This window comes from Xylocopa sonorina, unplaced genomic scaffold, assembly GCF_050948175.1.
Source record: "Xylocopa sonorina isolate GNS202 unplaced genomic scaffold, iyXylSono1_principal scaffold0014, whole genome shotgun sequence".
NCBI classification, from domain to species: Eukaryota; Metazoa; Arthropoda; class Insecta; order Hymenoptera; family Apidae; genus Xylocopa; species Xylocopa sonorina.
The window spans coordinates 1,047,501-1,071,500 of record NW_027490090.1 but is presented as its reverse complement, the minus strand read 5'-3'; the positions used below and the strand labels follow the sequence as shown (position 1 = coordinate 1,071,500).

General features: G+C 33.3%; 2 protein-coding genes across 2 annotated transcripts in view; both read left to right on the top strand.

Moving 5' to 3' along the window:
* The window catches only part of LOC143431679 (protein masquerade-like), a 360,601-nt gene that overhangs the window by 156,410 nt on the left and 180,191 nt on the right, over nt 1–24,000 (top strand). The window lies entirely within an intron of this gene.
* Nucleotides 1–24,000, top strand: part of LOC143431702 (uncharacterized) — a 245,147-nt gene that overhangs the window by 139,470 nt on the left and 81,677 nt on the right. The window contains exon 4 of the mRNA XM_076908641.1: nt 1,983–2,061. Within this exon, the coding sequence (XP_076764756.1) occupies nt 1,983–2,061 (79 nt within the window). The remainder of the gene's footprint in view (nt 1–1,982; nt 2,062–24,000) is intronic.

Here is a 24,000-nt window from a genome sequence, read left to right as displayed (position 1 = left end):
ATTTCAAGCTCAGAATTCATAAATAAAATCAGATAATATATAATATATTACATAAATAAAGATGCAAATTTCTTTCACAAATTCAATTCCCTCATTTAAAAATTTTGTATAATTAAAAAAAAATTTCAAGCTTCGAATTCATAAATAGAAGAAAAAGAAAAGTTTCATTGCCTCGTTTAAAAATCCTGAATAACTGAAAGCAAAATTTCAAGCTCAGAATTCATAAATAAAATCAGATAATATATAATATATTACATAAATAGAAATGCAAATTTCTTTCACAAATTCAATTCTCTCATTTTAAAATTTTGTATAATTAAAAAAAAATTTCAAGCTTCGAATTCACAAATAAAAGAAAAATAAAAATTTCATTGCCTCATTAAAAAATCCTGAATAACTTGAAAACAAAATTTCAAGCTTAGAACGCAGAAATAAAAAAAAAACGAAAGACCAAAATGAAGAATCAAATGCAATTTGCACGTAACTCAGATTTGGCTGTTACGTAACAGCCAGCTGGAATTAATAAAGCAGAGGCTGCTGCTGCAAACAGTTATTAATTTCATCGCGTTTAGCCGCGTTTTTGTGCCACGTTGTATAACGAACGGGTAGCAAAGTGATCAGAGATTGTTCAGCCGTTCTGTCAGCGAAATATCCGTCCTCTCTTTTGGTCTTAGCGCGACCAGAATGGCGGCTGCCAGCCATTATTCCCCTCGCGTTCTATTGGCGATGGCGTTTTAAGAGTTTCAAGGAGAAATTCTGAGAATTGCACGATTGGATCGATTTGTATCATCCTTGATCTTAATCTGGATTTTATTTCTGTTTATTTGGTCGAGTTCTCCTTTCTGGATTTTAAAATATGGACTTGGTTATTGGTGTTCTAATTTTGAAAATTTGCAGCTCAGAATTCGTAATTAAAAAACAGAAGAAGCTTAAATATGCTAATTTTATATGCTGATAAGCTGATTTTGAAAATTTGCAGGTTAGAATTTGTAATTAAAAAACAGAAGAAGCTTAAATATGGACTTGGTTATTGGTGTTCTAATTTTGAAAATTTGCAGCTTAGAATTTGTAATTAGAAAACAGAAGAAGCTTAAATATGCTAATTTTATATGCTGATAAGCTGGTTTTTAAAATTTGCAGGTTCGAATTTGTAATTAAAAAACAGAAAATGCTTAAATATGGACTTGGTTATTGGTGTTCTAATTTTGAAAATTTGCAGATTAGAATTTGTAATTAGAAAACAGAAGAAGCTTAAATACGCTAATTTTATGTGCTAAGAAGCTGATTTTGAAAATTTGCAGCTTAGAATTTGTAATTAAAAAACAGAAGAAGCTTAAATACGCTAATTTTATATGCTGATAAGCTGGTTTTTTAAATTTGCAGCTTAGAATTTGTAATTAAAAAACAGAAAATGCTTAAATATGGACTTGGTTATTGGTGTTCTAATTTTTAAAATTTGCAGCTCAGAATTCGTAATTAAAAAACAGAAGAAGCTTAAATATGCTAATTTTATGTGCTAATAAGCTAGTTTTTAAAATTTGCAGGTTCGAATTTGTAATTAAAAAACAGAAAATGCTTAAATATGGACTTGGTTATTGGTGTTCTAATTTTGAAAATTTGCAGATTAGAGTTTGTAGTTAAAAAATAGAAGATGAAGAAGTATTTTTTTTAAGTATTACTACTGTTGCAAATGGAATTCTTTTATTGCAAGTTTCTTTTGCAAATCAAATTCATTAATAAGTAAAAAAAATTTGCAATAAATGAATCTGATTTGCAGTAATGAAATAAATGAATTTCATTTGCATTGTTCATCCATATGGAACGCTACATTCAAATTTGTTTTATTTCACTCATTTTTTCATAATAAAATTATATAAGTACTTTTTTTTTCTTTCATATTTAACAAAATATTCAGATTTATTTTACTCTACTCATTTTTTGCGATAAATTTACTAAATATATTTTTATTGTTTATTTTGCAGATGTCAATATGGTGGCTGAACCGAAACCTCATCAGACTGGACGCAAGAGGCAGAATGTGACCAAAACTGGCAACGATTGGTAAGTGAATCAGCTGTTTTTAATTACTGTCAAATGTTGGCGCAGGGATGTATGGTTTTATACTAGTGTTTAATTAATTTTTACTACTCTCAATTATTTTTACACGAATTTAATTCACTACTTAGAGTCTCAAGTAAAAATGTTGGGGCCATTTTTAAAAAAATAAGAAGTGCAAATTAGGGGACGTGTATTTAGCACTTTGTTTTTGGAATTAAGATAAGTTAGAATTGTTCGATTATTATATGGAGAGCTTTTTTAAGCTTAAGCTTCAAGTTTGAAATTTCAAGTTTAGAGCTTCAAGTCTTAAGCTTCAAATCCCAAGCTTCAAGTTTGAAATTTCAAGTTTGAAGCTTCAAATCTTAAGCTTCAAATCCCAAGCTTCAAATTTTAAGCTTCAAATCTCAAACTTGAAAGTAGAAGCTTCAAGTTTGAAATTTTAAGTTTGAAGTTTCAAGCTTGAAAGTAGAAGCTTCAAGTTTGAAATTTTAAGTTTGAAGTTTCAAGCTTGAAAGTAGAAGCTTCAAGTTTGAAATTTTAAGTTTGAAGTTTCAAGCTTGAAAGTAGAAGCTTCAAGTTTGAAATTTTAAGTTTGAAGCTTCAAGTCTTAAGCTTCAAATCTTAAGATTCGAGTCTCAAGCTTGAATGTAGAAGCTTCAAATTTGAAATTTTAAGTTTGAAGTTTCAAGCTTGAAAGTAAGAAGCTCCAAGTTTGAAATTTCAAGTTCGAAGCTTCAAGTCTTAAGCTTCAAATCTTAAGCTTAAAGTTTCCTGCTTCGAGTTTGAAATTTCAAGTTTGAAGCTTCAAATCTCAAGTTTCGATGTTGAAGCCTCAAGTTTCAAGCTTGAAAGTTGAAGCTTCGAGTCTCAAGTTTCAATATAGAAGCCTCAAGTTTCAAACTTGAAAGTTGAAGCTTCAAGTTCGAAATTTCAAGTTTCAAGCATCAAGTCTTCAAGCTTGAAAGTTGAAGCTCCAAATCTCTCAAGCTTGAATATTGGAGCCTCAAGTTTCAAGCTTGAGAGTTGAAGGCTTCGAGTTCGAAATTTCAAGTTTCAAGCTTCAAATCTCAAGTTTCAATATCGAAGCCTCAAGTTTCAAGTTTTTTTTTTTTTATTGATTAAAATACTCACGACGGCTATGACCGTCATTTGCGTATATAAAGATTTGACGTCTATAATCGTCATTTGCGTATACAAGGATCTGACGGCTATAACCGTCATTTGGGTGAACAAGGATCTGACGGCTATAACCGTAATTTGCGTGAACAAGGATCTGACGGCTATAACCGTCATTCGCGTGAACAAGGATCTGACGGCTATAACCGTCATTTGCGTCAGAGTGTTAAACGCAAAGAAAATAAGATCAGCTGACCGTTTTCTCGAGATTTTCGTAATTTCACGGTCACGTACGTCGCGTAAAACATACTTTCATCCACGTGCCGTCACGAAGAGCCAAGAATCAGCCACTTAGCCCCCAGTTCAGCGTTTGTTTCGCGCGGTTCTTATGGCGATCACCGCGTCGACAAGATCAAGAGCCTCTTCGACTGAGACGCGACTACTCGGATGATTTATTCGCGATACTCCCTCGCGAGAGGCACGAGCCACAGATTTGGCACTGTTGCCAAGCTTTAGAGCTTCAGAGACACGTCCATCAGCTGACTAAGTCCATCGAATACCATCGACACTTGCTACTGTCTCATCTCTTGTTTCAATTAATTAATTAACTGCTTGGTTGTTTGAAAAGTATAATAACTTTGTTCTTTTTTTTTTGTGGGAAAAGAAAATTAATTTTTTTGCACTATATAGATATTTTATAATTATTTTTATTATTTCTGTTATTCCCCTATTACCTTTATTATTTCATTTATAATTATTATTTATATTCTTTTATAATTTTGTATTTGCAATATCGTCTTCTGTGAGAAACAAATGGAAGAGATTGAAAGTTGAAGAAATCGATTAGGGTTATTATAGTGATGGGTATTTAAATTTGAAACTCTCGAGAAAATAGTCAGCTGATCTCATCTCTTTTGCAATTTATTTGTGCTTAAACCTAATCGTTAAACCAATATTCTTTTTCACAATAATAAAATTAAAAATTTACTTTGCTGGGTATTTAAATTTGAACTTAAGAGATATGTTAGAAAATCAGCTGATCTTATCTTCTTCGCATTTAAACTTAATCATTCAACCAATATTCTTATTTACAATAATAAAATAAAAAATTTACTTTGCTGGGTATTTAAATTTGAATTTAAGAGATATGTTAGAAAATCAGCTGATCTTATCTTCTTTGCATTCAAACTGATTCATCGAACCAGTAATATTTTTCACAGTAATAAAATAAAAAATGTACTTTGCTGGCTATTTAAATTCGAATGTACTGAAGACATGTTAAAAATGAAAAAATAATATCAATTGAGAGGAGTTTGACCAACTTCACAATTGTTAAAAGAAGCATTTAAATTATTCTTTTATCAGAATGCGAGCGCAAATTGCAAGATACGCGTCAGGAGACGAAAGAAATCGTGGATTCCAACTTTTCGTCGACGCGCACGGCTAGCAAGTATTACTTTCGCGACGTTTTCCTCGGCTTTTCCATAGCGGAGAGATAAAACGCATTGTTCGTTTCTCGACGTGAACGCGGAATTCCGGCAGAGCTGCTCTCTCTGAGGAGGAGGGGCAACCGAGATATCTCTTATCGCGTTATTTGGCTTCGCGATTTGCCGGTCGAAGAAAACGAGCCCAGCAACTCGCGCAACAGTTAAAGTCCACAGACGGAGTGGACGCGAGACGCGATTGTTTAGAGTTTAGACGAGGAACTTTCAGTGGAACCAGCGAACGTTTCGGTTGGTTCGTCGAACTGGGTAACCAGTGGCGGATTAAGACGAGTTGAGGACCCAAATTGTGGTCATTTCTGGACCACACGAGAAAAATAATACGGTAAAACCTATTTTTGTGCGGTCATTTTTTATGCGATTTTGTTTTTGCGCGATTTTTTTCGTGCGATTTTATTTTTATGCAAAAAGCAAAACAATCGAAATTCTATCTTCAAGCGACGTAAGCGATTTTGGAAAAAATGTCATAATAAATTCGCATTTTTTTGGAAATCACGGTTATGACGACGTTTACGACGACAGCTGACGAGCGAAAATCGTTTTCGTGGATCGACGTAGAAAAAGCAGAAAATTTTGAGAAACGATCGCGTGCTTAACCTGCATATCGAATGTATATGTATTAACTTAAAAATCGTTACCGATCTTTACCGATCTCAGCTGATTCTAACAGATTTTAGTAGGTTTTGGTAGATTGTAATAGATTTTGGTCGATTTCTTACCGATCGTTACCGATCTTTACCGATCTCAGCTGATTTTAACAGATTTTAGTAGGTTTTGATAGATTGTAATAGATTTTGATCGATTTCTTACCGATCGCTACCGATCTTTACAGATCTCAACTGATTTTAACAGGTTTTAGTAGGTTTTGGTAGATTATAACAGATTTTGATAGATTTCTTACCGATCGTTACCGATCTTTACCGATCTCAGCTGATTTTAACAGATATGAATGGGTTTTGATAGATTGTAATAGATTTTGATCGATTTCTTACCGATCGTTACCGATCTTTACCGATCTCAGCTGATTTTAACAGATTTTAGTAGGTTTTGATAGATTTTAATAGATTTTGATCGATTTCTTACCGATCTCGACTGATTTTAACAGATTTTAGTAGGTTTTGATAGATTGTAATAGATTTTGATCGATTTCTTAGCGATCGTTACCGATCTTTACCGATCTCAGCTGATTTTAACAGATTTTAGTGGGTTTTGATAGATTGTAATAGATTCTGATCGATTTCTTACCGATCGTTACCGATCTTTACCGATCTCAGCTGATTTTAACAGATATGAATGGGTTTTGATAGATTGTAATAGATTTTGAGCGATTTCTTACCGATCGTTACCGATCTCAGCTGATTTTAACAGATTTTAGTAGGTTTTGGTAGATTGTAATAGATTTTGATCGATTTCTTACCGATCGTTACCGATCTTTACCGATCTCAGCTGATTTTAACAGATATTAATGAGTTTTGATAGATTGTAATAGATTTTGATCGATTTCTTAGCGATCGTTACCGATCTTTACCGATCTCAGCTGATTTTAACAGATATGAATGGGTTTTGATATTAATAAATATTTAATATTAATGTATCTAAAAAATATTTTAAAAATCTAGAAGCTCTATGCACCCGTTTGGTTCGTTCACCCCTTTATTCGCCCCTGAATATGACTTGATGGTATATATGATGATATCTGTTAATGGTAGGATTTTCTGTGCTTTCAATGGTCACTTTTGATATCCAGGATTATCCTTGGCATCTTTACGATATTAACGCAACAATATCGATATAAATAATGTTAGGACACTATTGTAATACATAATATTAATATTTCTAGTTTATCTTAATAAATAAAGTAATTATTTATAAAAGCAGTGAAGACTAATTTCAATAGCAAGGAAATTGTTAATGGCAGAGTTCTCTGCGCGTCCACTCTTCAGTGGACACTTCTGATATCCAGGATAATCCTTGTCATCTTTACGATTTTATTGTAATAATATTGATATGTATAATGTTAGACTACCATTGTAACAAGTAATATTAATATTTAGAGTTTATTTTGCAAAATAAAGTATTTATTTACATAAATATTGAACAACAATTTGAACGATTAGCAGTAGAATTTTTTGGTCTTCGAGTGGACACTTCTGACATCTAAAATAATCCTTGTCATCTCTACGATATTATTGAAATATTGTTGATATATATAATGTTGGAACACTATTGTAACAAATAATATTAATATTTATAGTTTATTTTACGGAATAAACTAATTATTTGCATAAATGTTGTAGACCAATTTAGAGGGTTAATGGTAGAATTTTCTGCGCTTTCAGTGGACACTTTTGATGTCCAGAATAATGCCTGGCATCCTAACAACATCATCCTAACGTTATCGATACGACTAATATCAGGTTATTCGCAAAACGCGAATTTCAACTGCAAACAAAGCGCAGCAAATTTCAGTCTCAGCGTCATGAATCGATAACAGAGCGTGCGAGCGAAATTTAAATAAAATCGCGGCACATTTCTCGAGCGTACGTGGATGAATATTTTCCGAAAAGCTATCGTTGAAAAATGATCGGTGTTATTCCGTTCAATTTGCTGTAAAACTAAAAACAACAGCGCGAAAACTCGATGCCAGCGAAATCCTGTGTTTTGTCGCGCGCGCACGGCGCACGACGGGGGATGTTAACAGCTAGAAAATTTATTCCCCATCGATGGAGCCACTTCCGGTTGGAGAACGATCGTTTCGACCGTCGAGCTTTGCGCAGCCGTTTTTTAACATGTTGTTTCAGTTTTTTAAACAACTGGCGCGCGAACAAGTAAGCGACAAGTCATTTTCAGGAGTGAACGGACGCGAGATTTTTAAAATATTTTTTACATACATTAATATTAAATATTTATTAATATATTAATATGAATATAATGAAAATATATATTTAGTAAATTAATAAAATTCTACTATTAACCATTTAAATTGGTCTTCAATGTTTATGCAAATAAATACTTTGTTTCTTCAGATAATCTATAAATATTAATATTATTTGTTAGAATAGTGTTCTAGCTTTAAATATATTAATAATATTGCAACAATATTGTAAAGATGACAAGGATTATTTTAGATATCAAAAGAGTCCACTAAAAGCACAGAGAATTCTACTATTAAGCCTTTAAATTAGTCTTCAATGTTTATATCACAAGATTAACTATAAATATTAATATTATTTGTTACAATGGTAGTCTAACATTATACATATCAATATTATTACAATAAAATCGTAAAGATGACAAGGATTATCCTGGATATCAGAAGTGTCCACTGAAGAGTGGACGCGCAGAGAATTCTGCCATTAACAATTTCCTTGCTACTGAAATTAGTCTTCACTGCTTTTATAAATGATCACCTTATTTATTAAGATAAACTAGAAATATTAATATTATGTATTACAATAGTGTTCTAGCATTATTTATATCGATATTGTTGCATTAATATCGTAAAGATGACAAGGATTTTCCTGGATATCAAAAGTGACCACTGAAAGCGCAGAAAATCCTACCATTAACCATTTAAATTAGTCTTCAATGTTTATACAAATAATTACTTTATTTCTTAAGATACACTGTAAATATTAATGTTATTTGTTACAATAGTGTTCTAGCTTTATATATATCAATAATATTTCAATAATATCGTAAAGATGACAAGGATTATCCTGGATATCAGAAGTGTCCACTGAAGAGTGGACGCGCAGAGAATTCTGCCATTAACAATTTCCTTGCTATTGAAATTAGTCTTCACTGCTTTTATAAATAACCACCTTATTTATTAAGATAAACTAGAAATATTAATATTATGTATTACAATAGTGTTCTAGCATTATTTATATCGATATTGTTGCATTAATATCGTAAAGATGCCAAGGATAATCCTGGATATCAAAAGTGACCATTGAAAGCGCAGAAAATCCTACCATTAACCATTTAAATTAGTCTTCAATGTTTATACAAATAATTACTTTATTTCTTAAGATACACTGTAAATATTAATATTATTTGTTACAATAGTGTTCTAACATTATATATATTAATAATATTGTAACAATATTGTAAAGATGACAATGATTATTCTGGATATCAGAAGCACCCACTGAAAGCAGAAATTTCGTTCCCCTTTCTCCATTTATAAAACGTACCATTTACACGGGAGGGAATAAAGTAGAAATTCCAATGTCCAAACGATATGCGTAAAAACGAAGATGGATTGCGATTGGCGTCGACTTTCAGCCGCGTTAAAAACGGAATATTTGTGGATCCCTTTTGTGGATCATACGCGATCGCGCGTGTAAGCAAAGTACACGAACTACGCGAATAAGGATATTAATTATGTAGCAGTTTTATCGATACCGTCGCAGTTCCACGTTCGAAATACGCGAAACGTGTATTTTAAACGGTTATTTCCGGTCTGCATTTCATCGAAATGTAAAAACGTACGCTCATATTATCGACAAAGGTCGCGTTCGGTGTTCGAAACGTTTAAACGCTGGTAAAAACCGTCGTTATATGTATCCGCTCCACTTGAAAATGATTCTGGATTATTTTAAAACGTCCACGGCTCGACATTACCGACGGATTTTACTAAATTTCGCGATGGCAAATATTGAAAAAAACTTTGTGCTCCGCTCGAGTGTCGCGCGTTTCGCGTTAACGCGTGTAAAACTCGATCCCGTCTTTCTCGCGCATCGAGTTACGTTTAAATTTCGAACGCTCGTGCGCTTTCGACTTACGTCGCCTCGTTTCGAACGCATCCCCGTGTTTCAGGTGTAATTTTATGGATCGCAGAAACGAAGAGAAGTTCGAATTGGAGACAATTGGATTTGTACAGTTGTAGAATGAATTTTCTGTGCTTTTAGTGGACACTTCTGATATCCAGGATAATCCTTGTCATCTTTACGATATTAATGCAACAATATCGATATAAATAATGTTAGAACACTATTGTAACAAATAACATCTATATTTATAGTTTATCTTAATAAATAAAGTAATTATTTATAAGAGCAGTGAAGACTAATTTCAATAGCAGGGATATTGTTAATGGCAGAGTTTTCTGCACTTTCAGTGGACACTTCTGATATCCAGGATAATCCTTGTCATCTTTACGATTTTATTGTAATAATATTGATATGTATAATGTTAAACTACTATTGTAACAAATAATATTAATATTTATAGTTAATCTTGTGATATAAACATTGAAGACTAATTTAAAGGATTAATAGTAGAATTTTCTGTGCTTTTAGTGGACTCTTTTGATATCTAAAATAATCCTTGTCATCTTTACGATATTGTTGCAATATTGTTGATACATATAAAGCCAGAACACTATTGTAACAAATAACATTAATATTTATAGTTTATTTTACAGAATAAAGTATTTATTTATATAAATATTGGAGACACCAATTTGAAGGATTAGTAGCAGAATTTTTTGGCCTTTGAGCGGACACTTCTGATATCTAAAATAATCCTTGTCATCCTTACGATATTGTTGTAGCAATGTTAATTGATAGAATGTTAGAATACTGTTGTAACAAATAATATTAATATTTATGGTTTATTTTGCGAAATAAAGTAGCTATTCGTGAAAACGTCGAAGAGTAATTCAAATAGCAACGAAGTGGTTAATAGAACAGTTTCTAAATTAAAAAATATTTACATGGAAAAACTCACCTAAATTCGCTTAAAAAAAGGGAGACTTTCATTCAGAACTGAGAGAGAGAGAGAGACACACACACATTTGCGAAAGGCGCGAGAAGGCGGAAGAAGAAGCGCGCGCTTCGACGGTTGGCGAACGGAAGTGGAGGCGCGAGAATAGGACTTGATTCGCGGAAAGGGCTATCGACGTTTTCCCACGACACTATCTGTTGCAGACATCTCACGGATAATGCATCAGCCGGCGCGAAATATGTTCTCGCGCTTTGTCCCACCATTTCTGGCTGGCTCTCTCTCACTTTCAGTTGTTATGGCCCCTTTTTACGTCCACGGAAACTGTCAGCAATGGCGTGCAACTATCCGTTGGTGGTTATCTGCGCCGCCACGAGGCGTTTCTAGCTTCGTCTTAGAAATGTCTCGAGCGAGAGGAAATTTCGAACGAGCTGCGAGGTTGCTGAACGGCCATTCGTGCCTCTGTCGAAGACAATAGACGGTGTGGAACGTTATTTTGGTACAGAAAGCAGATTTCGTTTGGATATGTTAAATAAAAAAACGATAAAAATCGTGCTTTTTGATTCGCACAACAAGAGTCGAAGCCCACGAGACGTCAGTAAAAGTCGAACGACGAACGTGGACGGCTGGTGGGGGGGATGAATAGATGAATCTCTGAGTGAAAAAGGATGACATGCGGGTCTTGTGGAGAACCGTGGAGGATCTCGTTCACGCACCTCCCCTTTTACTGACGGAGATAATTGCTTGTCCACGCAGCAGCTGTCCCCTTCATCAGACGTATATACCCTGCCATTGTCCGTCAGACGTTTCCCGCGGAATTGTTGGCTTTATATCGTCACGTCATTTACCGTCCAGGCATCTTCGAGCCGTTGCCTCGCAGACAGAAGCACCAGCCGCCCAGCTGTTGCGTTAATCGCGAGCAAAAATTCCTCTCGACAGATATCGTTCGTTAATTCTATCTCCTCTTATTTTTTTTATAGAACATCGAAGATAACTACGTAAACGATCAGACAACTTAAACTATTCACTTTCTGGTAATTGACAATTATTTGAGTTGAGCTTTAGAAGAAATTTGTCTCGCAGCTACTGCTTTTGTGAATGCATTAAATTGAGAATCAGAGTTTATTTCGTAAGGTAGACTGTAAATATTAATATTATTTGTTAGAATAGTGTTCTAGCTTTAAATATATTAATAATATTGCAACAATATTGTAAAGATGACAAGGATTATTTTAGATATCAAAAGAGTCCACTAAAAGCACAGAGAATTCTACTATTAATCCTTTAAATTAGTCTTCAATGTTTATATCACAAGATTAACTATAAATATTAATATTATTTGTTACAATAGTGTTCCAACATTATATATATCAACAATATTGCAACAATATTGTAAAGATGACAAGGATTATTTTAGATATCAAAAGAGTCCACTAAAAGCACAGAGAATTCTACTATTAATCCTTTAAATTAGTCTTCAATGTTTATATCACAAGATTAACTATAAATATTAATATTATTTGTTACAATAGTGTTCCAACATTATATGTATCAACAATATTGCAACAATATCGTAAAGATGACAAGGATTATCCTGGATATCAGAAGTGTCCACTGAAAAGTGGACGCGCAGAGAACTCTGCCATTAACAATTTCCTTGCTATTGAAATTAGTCTTCACTGCTTTCACAAATAAATATTTTATTTCTTGAGATATAATATATACATATTAATATTAATTGTTGCAATAGTATTCTAACATTGTATATATCAATAATATTACAGTAATATTGCAAAGATGACAAAAATTAGCCTGGATATTCTACGCGTCTCCTCAAAGCTCAGCCTTTACCATTAACCACTTAAATTAGACTCCAACATTCATCCAAATAATTACTATATTCCCCAACATAACTTGTAAATATTAATATTACTTGTTTAAATACTATTTTAACACTGTATATTTCAATAATATTACAGTAATAGCGTAAAGATGACAAGGATTATTTTAGATATTAGAAGTGTCCACTGAAAGCACACAAAATTCTACTGTTAACCCTTTAAATTGGTCTCCAACATTTATGCAAGTAATTACTTTATTTCTTAGTATAAACTATAAATATTAATATTATTTGTTGAAATAGTGTTCTAGCACTATATATATCAATAATATTGCAATAATATCGCAAAGATGGTAAAGATTATCTTGGATATCCTAAGCGTACCCTCAAAGCACAGCCTTTACCATTAACCACTTAAATTACTCTCCAATATTTATCCAAATAACTACTATATTCCAGAACATAACTTGTAAATATTAATATTAAATGTTTAAATAGTATTTTAACATTGTATATTTCAATAATATTACAGTAATATCGCAAAGATGACAAGGATTATTCTAGATATCAGAAATGTCTACTGAAAGCACAGAAAGTTCAACTGTTACTCTTTTAAATTGGTGTCCAACATTTGTCCAATTAAATACTTTATTTCGTAAAGTAAACTATAAATATTAATATTACTTGTTTAAATAGTATTTTAACATTGTATATTTCAATAATATTACAATAATATCGAAAGGATGACAAAGATTATCCTGGCCATCCTGCGCGTCCACTCAAAGCGCAATCTTTACCATCAACCACTTAACATTCATCAAAGTAATTACTATATTCCTCAAAATATCTTACAAATATTAACATTCCTCGTTCAAATACCCTTCAAACACAATATCCATCAACTCAATCGCAACGATACTACAAGGATGTCACGGATAATTACGGATATCCGTCGCGTCCATTGAATCTCGTCCCAGCCAGCTGCTCCACTCGCGAAACGTTTACAATCCACGCTTACGAATATTATAAAAATTCGCGCAACACTCGACGATCGTCCATAAAACCGTAAATGGATTTCAGCCGCGTTAAAACGTCGATAGCCCCTTCCGACGAATCAAGAAGTCCATTCTCGCGCACTCACTTCCGTTCTCCAGCGTCTGCGACACTTCCCCCGCCTTTTCTCTCGTCCTCAGCCGCGTTTTTCCGCGTTCTCGCGACGATTCTCGCGCTTTTTCGTCTCATGACTCCCTCGACGACGTAATTTTCCATCATCCAGCGAATGACGAGCCACGAGCACGCGGAGAGCCTCCCAGGAAGTGACTATAATAGTTTCCACGACGAACAATGCGCGGACTTCGAGAGTTTCGAGATAAATGCGCGCACCACCAGCGTTTGAAAGAAATTGTTCGCGAAGTAGGGAAAGATTCTTGCGAGATGCTCCTTTCTTCATCCTCGACCAAGTCTTCCGCCTCTTTTCTTCGAGCAATCCTTTTTTTTCTCTGCTTTTGTCTACCACTGCTGCGTCAGTGGCGGAAGTAATATGCCCCAATGGCGGTTAGCGAAGGATGATCGCGGATGATTGGCAAATTCTGCGAACGTGGACATCGATTGGCTGTTGATGAACGATTTTGAAAGGACTGCAAAAGGATCGTCTTTGATTTCGAATGGCTGATTTTGTTTATTGGGCGAGAGATGGAGTTGGACTTGGGTTTTGTGTGGATTAAAGATGGATGTTAGGGGTGGTTTAAGTAATTTGGAGATGAGTTTGGGGGATTTTCGGACGATGAGTGTGATTGTGGGTTTTTGTAAAGTTTTTTTTGTTTTTTTTAGGGGAAATGAAGGTTTTGTTGAGTTTGGTTGTTGGTAATTTTTAGATTTAATTGGGAGTTTTATTGTTGTGTGTTTGTTTTTTTTTTTTAGTTTTCTTATTTCTGTTTCTTGTTTTTTTTTTAGCTTTTTAATTTCTATTTCTAATTTCCTAATTTCTATTTTCAATTCTTTTTCTAGCTTCTTTCTAATTTCTATTTCCAATTTTCACTTCCAATTTACTAATTTCCATTTCAAAATTTCCAACTTTCTAACTTCTATTTCTAACTTTCCAATTTTCTACCTTCAATTTCTAACTTTAGAAATTTTAGAAATTTTTTCATTTCCATCTTTAACTTTTCAATTTTCTATTTCCTATCCGCAATTCTTTCTCCAATAACCAATAATAACCAAAATAATCGACCAAGATGGCGAACAAAAATATAACAACAATAATGACTGAAAATAATAACCAAAATAATCAATGATAGTCAATAATAACCAAAATAATCGATGATAACCAATAATAACCAAAATAGTCAATAATAACCAATAACAACCATAATAATGATAATAACCAAATCGAATGATAATAACCAGTAATAACCAAAATAATCGATAATAACCACTAATAACCAAAAGTAATCGACGAAAATAGCAAACGAACAAAAATGTAACAACAAGAGGAAAAAGAAAAACAAAAACAGGTGAAGCTGTCGAGGCACGACAGCCTCTTACAAATAACTCGTAAGAGAAACAGGTGGAGAACGCGATACGTCGAAGACACGTCGCTTAACGTCCCCGTTTCCGGTGTTCCTCGCGCTGTCAAGCTTTTAATGTACCCGTCAATCTAGCCTGCTTCTCGCGGCTACTGCCACACCATTTTCCATGTCGTTCCACGATCGATCCTAATCGTCTCTTTTTTTCTTTTTTTTTATTCTTCTCTCTCTCTCTCTCTCTCTCTCTCTCTCTCTCTCTCTCTCTCTCTCTCACGCTCTCTCCAGCTTTCTTCCAGCTTTCTAGTTTCTATATATAACTTTCCAATTTTTCTAGTTTCTACTTCTTATCTTTCAACTCTCTCTCAAAATTCTCTCCTTCTCGTATAACTCTCTCTCAAAATTCTCTCTCTCTCATAACTCTCTCTCATAACACTCTCAAAATTCTCTCTCCCTTAAAATTCTCCCTCTCTCATAACTCTCTCTTAAAACTTTCTCTCTCTCTCTCTCTCTCTCATAACTCTCTCCCAAATTCTCTCTATCTCTCTCTCATAACTCTCTCTCAAAATTCTCTCTCTCCCATAACACTCTCTCAAAATTTTCTCTCTCTCTCTCTCATAACTCTCTCCCAAATTCTCTCTATCTCCCTCTCATAACTCTCTCCCAAATTCTATCTCTCATAACACTCTCTCAAAATTCTCTCTCTCTTAAAATTCTCCCTCTCTCAAAACTCTCTCTTAAAATTTTCTCTCTCTCTCTCTCATAACTCTCTCTCTCTCTCTCTCATAACTCTCTCTCTCTATCTCTCTTATAACTCTCTCACCTCTCTCTTTCTCCTCTCTCTCTTTTCTCTCTCGTAACTCTCTCTTTCTCTCAAAATTCTTTCTCTCTCTTATAGCTCTCTCTCTCTCTCTCGTAACTCTCTCGATATTCTCTTTTTCTCTTATAACACTCTCTCTTTCTCTCTCATAACTCTACCAAAATTCTCTCTCTTTCTCTCTCTCATAACTCTCTCTCATAATTCTCTTTCAAAATTCTCTCTCTCTCTCTTTCATAACTCTCTCTCTCTCTTTCTCTCTCTCTTATAGCTCTCTCTGTCTCATAACTCTCTCTCTCTCTCTCTCTCTCTTATAGCTCTCTCTGTCTCATAACTCTCTCTCTCTCTCTCTCTTATAGCTCTCTCTGTCTCATAACTCTCTCTCTCTTCCAAAAGTCTCTCTCTCTCAGTCTCTCTCTTTCTCTCATAACACTCTCTTTTGAAATTCATCTCTCTCTCTCTCTCTATCTCTCTCTCTCATAACTCTCTCTTTCTCAAAACTCTCTTTCTTGAAATTCTCTTTCTCTCTCATAACTCTCTCTCTCTCTCTCATAACTCTCTCTCTCTCTCTCTCTCTCTCTCATAACTCTCTCTTTTTCAAAACTCTCTTTCTTGACATTCTCTTTCTCTCTCGTAACTCTCTCTTTCTCTCAAAATTCTTTCTCTCTCTTATAGCTCTCTCTCATAATTCTCTTTCAAAATTCTCTCTCTCTCTCTCTCTCTCTCTGTCTCTCATAACTCTCTCTCAAAATTCTCTCTCTCTCTCATAACTCTCTCTCAAAATTCTCTCTCCCTCTCTCTCTCTCATAACTCTCTCTCAAAATTCTCTCTCCCTTTCTCTATCTCTCTCATAACTCTCTCTCAAAATTCTCTCTCTCTCTCATAACTCTCTCTCAAAATTCTCTCTCTCTCTCTCTCTATCTCTCAACATTCTCTCTCTCTCTCTCCTTCTCTCTCTCATAACTCTCTCATAACTCTCTCTCAAAAAAAAAATTCTCTCTCTCTCTCTCTCAACATTCTCTCTCTCTCTCTTTCCCATAACTCTCTCTGTCTGTCTCTGTCTCTCTCATAACTCTCTCTCTCTCTGTCCCTGGACACAAGTGGATGCAAATGGTCGTCCGGCGGGCGATCAAATGAATTTGCATATTAAGCTATATTTTAATACACGTGCGTGTCCGCGGTAACAGCGGGACATTTAAAAATTATACTTGCAAACAGGGGAACATAATTAACGTCACTGGCACGCACCATTATCAAACGGTGGCTGCCGCGAGCCCCCTCGACGGTTCCGCTTACCTGCTACAGCCCCGTTCAAAACGATCTTTGTCTGCGATTTATGGGATATGGGCGATAGAAATAAATAAAGGTCCATTGAATATGGGTGAGAAAAAGTTTCTTGGTAATGGGTGACAGAAGTAAATAAATAATAAAGTCTACTTATGATGTATTTGTAAAATTAGAAATGTTTGTTGTATATGGCTGATAGAAAAATCGTGGAATTTGAGCCAATAAATTTCTACGCTACACCTTGTACATCTAATAACACAAAGGGTGCAAAAGAATCCAACTGGTGTCTCCAATTGGCCTCCAAATTACTCCTTATTTAAATAAAAAAAAAATTGAGAAATCTAAACCAATAAATTTTCACAGCACACCCTGTAAATCTCATAACATAAAGAAACAGACAGTAAAAGAATCCACCTGGTGTCTCCAATGGATATCTAATCATGAATCATTATTAGTATTAGAATAATAAAAAATCGTGAAATCTAAACCAATAAATTTCCACAGCACACCCTGTACATCTGAGAACAGAAATAGTGCTAAAAGATCCATCTGGTGGGTTATCAATATTATCAAAATAATAAAAAATCGCGAAATCCAACTGGTGTGTCCAATTGGCCTCTGAATTAGTAATTATTTATCGTCACTATTAAAGTAATAAAAAATCGTGGAATCCAACTGGTGTCTCCAATTAGCCTCCAAATTACTCATTATTTAAATAAAAAAAAATTGCGAAATCCAAACCAATAAATTTCCACAGCACACCCTGTAAATCTGATAACAGAGAAGGTGCAAAGGAATCCAACTGATGCCTCCAGTTGGCCTCTAAATTGATTATTATTTATTTTCATTCTTATTAAAATAATAAAAAATCGCACACCCTGTATTTCTAGAAACAGAAAGAGTGGAAAAGAATCCACCTGGTGTCTCAAATTGACATCTTATTGTTATTAGAATAACAAGATCTGAATGAATAAATTTCCACGGCACACCCTGTAAATCTGATAACACAAAGAGTGGAAAAAAAGAATCCAACTGGTGTCTCCAGTTGGCCTCTAAATTGATTATTATTTATTTTCTCATTCTTATTAAAATAATAAAAAATCGCACACCCTGTATTTCTAAATACAGAAAGAGTGGAAAAGAATCCACCTGGTGTCTCAAATTGACATCTTATTATTATTAGAATAACAAGATCTGAATCAATAAATTTCCACGGCACACCCAGTAAATCTGATAACACAAAGGGTGGAAAAAAGAATCCAACTGGTGTCTCCAATTGACCCCTAAATTACTCATTATTTAAATAAAAAAAAAATTGCGAAATCCAAACCAATAAATTTTCACAGCACACCCTGTATATCTGATAACACAAAGGGTGGAAAAAAGAATCCAACTGATGCCTCCAATTGGCCTCCAAATTACTCCTTATTTAAATAAAAAAAAAATTGCGAAATCCAAACCAATAAATTTTCACAGCACACCCTGTAAATCTGATAACACAAAGGGTGGAGAAAAAGAATCCAACTGGTGTCTCCAGTTAGCATCCAGCGTAGCTGGCCCTGAATGACCCAAACCAGAGAAGCACATTAATATGGCTAATGGTATTTCGAAACTTAGTTTCCTCCCCAGGGACAAAATTTGCTTAATTGGTCCACATTCCTCTCGAGCACGAATCGAGAGGGGGGGGGGGGGATGGGACGGGTAACCACGTTTGTTACCAGTTCGCAACACTCGCCTGTATCGTTATTGTTGTTCGACGATACTTCTCAATTAAACGCGCCATTTCGCGCCATTTTTATCGTTCGACCAATCGAACGACGCGAGGTCACAATTTAAATTCAAAACGATTCGTTCGATTTTTATTCAAATATTCATTAATGGATGGTGAAATGACGTTAAACGATGGATATTTCAGGTTAACTGAGCATTAATTATCAAATGGATACTTAATATCACTGATTTAGATACTTTTCTTGAGGTTATGTTTGCTTTCTATTCGCTTTTCATTCAAATATCATTAATAGATGGGGTTTTGGTATTAAATGGTGGATATTTGAGGTTAACTGAGCATTAATTATCAAATGGATACTTAATATCACTGATTTAGATACTTTTTTTGAGGTTATGTTTGCTTTCTATTCGCTTTTTATTCAAATATTCATCAATAGATGGGGTTTTGGTATTAAATGGTGGATATTTGAGGTTAAATGAGCATTAATTATCAAATTTTTATCGTCGATTAATCGAACGATGCGAGGTTAATTCAAATTCAAAACGATTAATTCGATTTTTATTCAAATATTCATCGATAGGTGGTGAAATAACGTTAAACGATGGATATTTGAGGTTAACTGAGCATTAATTATCAAAATGGCGGACGATATGGAATAAATTTACCAAAATGGCCACCAATTAAAAACCAAATTAAATGCCCACCAATAGAAAAAAGAAAGAAATGGCGAACGATTTAAAATAATTAACAAAATATAAATTTGCCAAAGAATTGATTTAAATGGTCGTCGTTTTGAGGTTAGCTCAATTTAAGTCTCTGTTTTCTCTGTATTTGAAATTAAATCCCCATCGATAATAAAAAAAAAAAAAAAATAGAGGAGAATTTAGAATAAATAACCAAAAATAAATTTTCCAAAAAGCTTATCATTGAATATTATTGATTTAAATGCTCGTAATTTTGAGGTTAGGTCAAATTTAAGTCTCTGTTTTCTCTTTATTTGAAATTAAATGCCCACCAATAATAAAAAAAAAAAAAAAATAGAGGAGAATTTATAATAAATAATCAAATATAAATTTGCCAAGAAGCTCATCATTAAATATTATTCATTTAAATGCTCGTAATTTTGAGGTTAGGTCAGTTTAAGTCTCTGTTTTCTCTGTATTTGAATTTAAATGTCCACCAATAATAAAAAAAAAAAATAGAGGAGAATTTAGAATAAATAACGAAAAATAAATTTTCCAAAAAGCTTATCATTGAATATTATTGATTTAAATGCTCGTAATTTTGAGGTTAGGTCAAATTTAAGTCTCTGTTTTCTCTGTATTTGAAATTAAATGCCCATCGATAATAAAAAAAAAAAAAAAATAGAGGAGAATTTAGAATAAATAACCAAAAATAAATTTGCCAAGAAGCTCATCATTAAATATTATTCATTTAAATGCTCCTAATTTTGAGGTTAGGTCAGTTTAAGTCTCTGTTTTCTCTGTATTTGAATTTAAATGTCCACCAATAATAAAAAAAAAAAAATAGAGGAGAATTTAGAATAAATAACGAAAAATAAATTTTCCAAAAAGCTCATCATTGAATATTATTGATTTAAATGCTCGTAATTTTGAGGTTAGGTAAAATTTAAGTCTCTGTTCTCTGTTTATTTCGAAATGCGAGCATTTTTACGGGCTTTTTATCAGCGAATCAATCGAACGACGCCTGTTTCTCGCTTCGAGGGATTCGTGACAATATTCCATTATGGTTATCGTCGTGTACGGTTGGAATTTTCCGTGTAATACTCAGCGCGTGTAATATTCAATTATGTATACATTGTATTATAATTATAACTGGCTGGCTGGAATTTATGGGGACCCGTCACGGTCGATTTCACCAAAATTCCGAGGGACAGCACCCGTTTTGCATAAAATCGACGCGCCAGCGAAGAATTTTCGACTCTGTCAAGAGAAATCCGATGATTTCGCGAAATTTGCAAGATCTCTTCGACTAGAGTTGAGCGTTTTCACAGAGTGGCTGATTTGAAATAATTAAAAAAAGATGAAACAGCAATAGAAATTTAATTTGTAAGGCGTGACGTAAATTAAAAATGCAAAAAAGAGAAAGAGATTTAATTTGTTATGCATAAAAAGGTGAAAAAAGAATAAAGAGAAATAGAAATTTAATTTGTAAAGCGTAACAAGATTAAAAAAAGAAAAAAGAGAAACAAATAAAATTTTAATCTGTAAGTCATAACAAGATTAAAAAAAGAAAAAAAAGAAACAGATTTAATTAAAGAAACTCAAAAAGGTGAAAATAGAGCCATAGAAATTTAATCTATAAGACATAAAAAGGTTTTAAAAAAGAAATAAAGAGAAGCAAATGTAATTTATGAGACATAAAATGATTAAAAAAAGAAACAAGGAAAAAGAGAAACAGATTTAATTTTTAATAAATAAATAATATATATAAAATAATTAATAAATTTAATTTTTAAGACATTACAGAAGATGGATCTATTAAATTTTGCTTTATTTTTGAACAAGACTAAAAAATTCTCCTTCCAAATTTTGGTTTTGTGTAAAATTAAATTATTGCAAAATTAGAAGCAAAGTAAATGTGAGAAAATTCGTTGCAATGCAGAATAAAATTTTATAGAATTCTATGGAATTCAAATTTGAACGACATTTAATTTACCACACCCTCAATTTTTCATTACTATTATTATTATTATAATCAGTCGTTTGTCGTAGCTTGCTGAAACATTTTATTCCAAATTTTGTTTTCGTCTAGAATTTAATTATAAATAGGCTTCTGTAGAATTCAAATTTGAACGCCATTTAATTTACCATGACCACAATTTTTCGTTATTATTATTATTATTATTATTGTTATCAATCGCGTTAAATAACAGTTCGACGATGGAACGAATGAAATAAAAGCAAAAATCCTTTTTCTAAATTTTGTTTTCATGTAAAACTAAATTAGAACCAATTTATTAACTATATTAGCTATTTTAGAAGGAATATTAAAATTTATCGTTACTATTATTATTATCATTAATTGTCTGTCGTAGCTTTGAGATTAAATGAGCATTAATTATCAAAATGACAGACGATACAGCAGATAATAAATTTATCTGTAACTTTTTACTGTGCCACGAACGTGTTAAATAATTAATATTATTATTATTATTATCATAATTATCAATCGTCTGTGGTAACTGACTGAAACTTTTTACTGTGCCACGGTAGAATTCAATTTTTATACAGGAACAAACATACTTCTTCCAAATTTAGTTTTCGTGGAAAATTAAATTAGCAAATAATTAAACTAAGAAGCAAATCAGATATTAGAAAATTCGTTGCGATGTAGAATAAAATTTTATAGAATTGTGTAGAATTCAAATTTGAACTACATTTAATTTCCCATAACTTCAACTTTTCATTACTATTATTATTATTATTATTATTATTATGATTATCAATCGTTTATCGTAACTCAGTGAAACTTTTTACTGTGCCGCGAACACGTTGCGATGCGCAATAAAGTTTTATAGAATTTTATAGAATTCAAATTTGAACGCCATTTAGTTTACCACAACTTTAATTTTTTATTACTATTATTGTTATTATTATCAATCGTCTGTCACAGCTTGCATTAGATGTGAGAAAATCGATGTAGAATAAAATTTCATAGAATTCTATAGAATTCAAATTTGAACGCCATTTAGTTTACCACAACTTTAATTTTTTATTACTATTATTGTTATTATTATCAATCGTCTGTCACAGCTTGCATTAGATGTGAGAAAATCGATGTAGAATAAAATTTCATAGAATTCTATAGAATTCAAATTTGAACGCCATTTAGTTTACCACAACTTTAATTTTTTATTACTATTATTGTTATTATTATCAATCGTCTGTCACAGCTTGCATTAGATGTGAGAAAATCGATGTAGAATAAAATTTCATAGAATTCTATAGAATTCAAATTTGAACGCCATTTAGTTTACCACAACTTTAATTTTTTATTACTATTATTGTTATTATTATCAATCGTCTGTCACAGCTTGCATTAGATGTGAGAAAATCGATGTAGAATAAAATTTCATAGAATTCTATAGAATTCAAATTTGAACGCCATTTAATTTACCGTAACCTCCATTTTTCGTTCTTCTTCTTCTCCTTCCTCTTCTTGTATTTCTTCTTCTCCCTCTCCTTCTTCTTCTTCTTCCTCTTCTTCTTCTTCTTCTTCTTATTATTATTATTATTATCATCAATCGTCTGTCACATCCATCTGTAACTCTGTACTCCTCCACAAACACGTTAAATACCACAGTTCGTCAATTAAATAAATCAATTACCTTCAACGAAAAGACACAAATCCCATGGATGGTCAAAACAGCCACTGCCCACAGTTTTGCGCCAGCCTGTACAACACTCTTGACGAGGCGAGGAGGAGGGCAGGGGAGGCCCTCCAACCCTTAACTCTGCACATAAATATTAATAAGCAAGCGGTGAAATTCACGCTTATCGCGGTACCGTGAAGATTTACATGAGATAACACGACTTTCCTTTTGCTGCACGCCCGTTTCTGCGGCCCGTGCACGTGTACCCGGCAGAAAACACGCGGCCATTTACATACCACGTCGGATAAAGGAGTCACGGGGATCGTTTCGCAGCCCCAACTTTTATCGCCGCTGATATCTCACCACCGTCGCATTCGTTGCATTCCTTTTCGAATAAATAACCGAGCTGAGGAGGATGATGAGGCAGGAATTGTAGCTTAGACGCGTCGATTTATGTTGCTGCTGTTGATGTTGGTGTTCTTCGTCTGACAAGATGGCGTACAATGATTTTAAACGTGGATTTGTTGGTCTGTGATGCTATTGGTCGATTCTTATTCAAATGTGCCGCGATAATTTCGAACGATGAATATTTAAATGGTTAAACAAGTGTACTAAGAGTCAAGGTGGTAACACTTTTTCGACAACTGGATTTAAAACACTGCTTTGCTGGTCTGTGATCTTATTGGTCGATTCTTATTCAAATGTTCTTTAGTAGATGGCGCGATAATTTCGAACGATGAATATTTAAACGTTTAAACGAGTGTGTTAAGAGTCAAGGTGGTAACACTTTTAGAAAAGTGATTTAAAATATGGCTTCGCTGTTCTGTCACGTTATTGGTCGATTCTTATTCAAATGTGCCGCGATAATTTCGAACGATGAATACTTAAACGTTCAAATGGGTTGTTAAGCTAGTAACACTTTTCAAAAAATGATTTAAACTAGCCTGTACATGTGGAGTTATTATCGTTATTATTGCTTTTAAACGTAGCTTCGTTGTTCTGTGACATTATTGGTTGATTTTTATTCAAATGTTTTTTTAATAGATGACGCGATAATTTC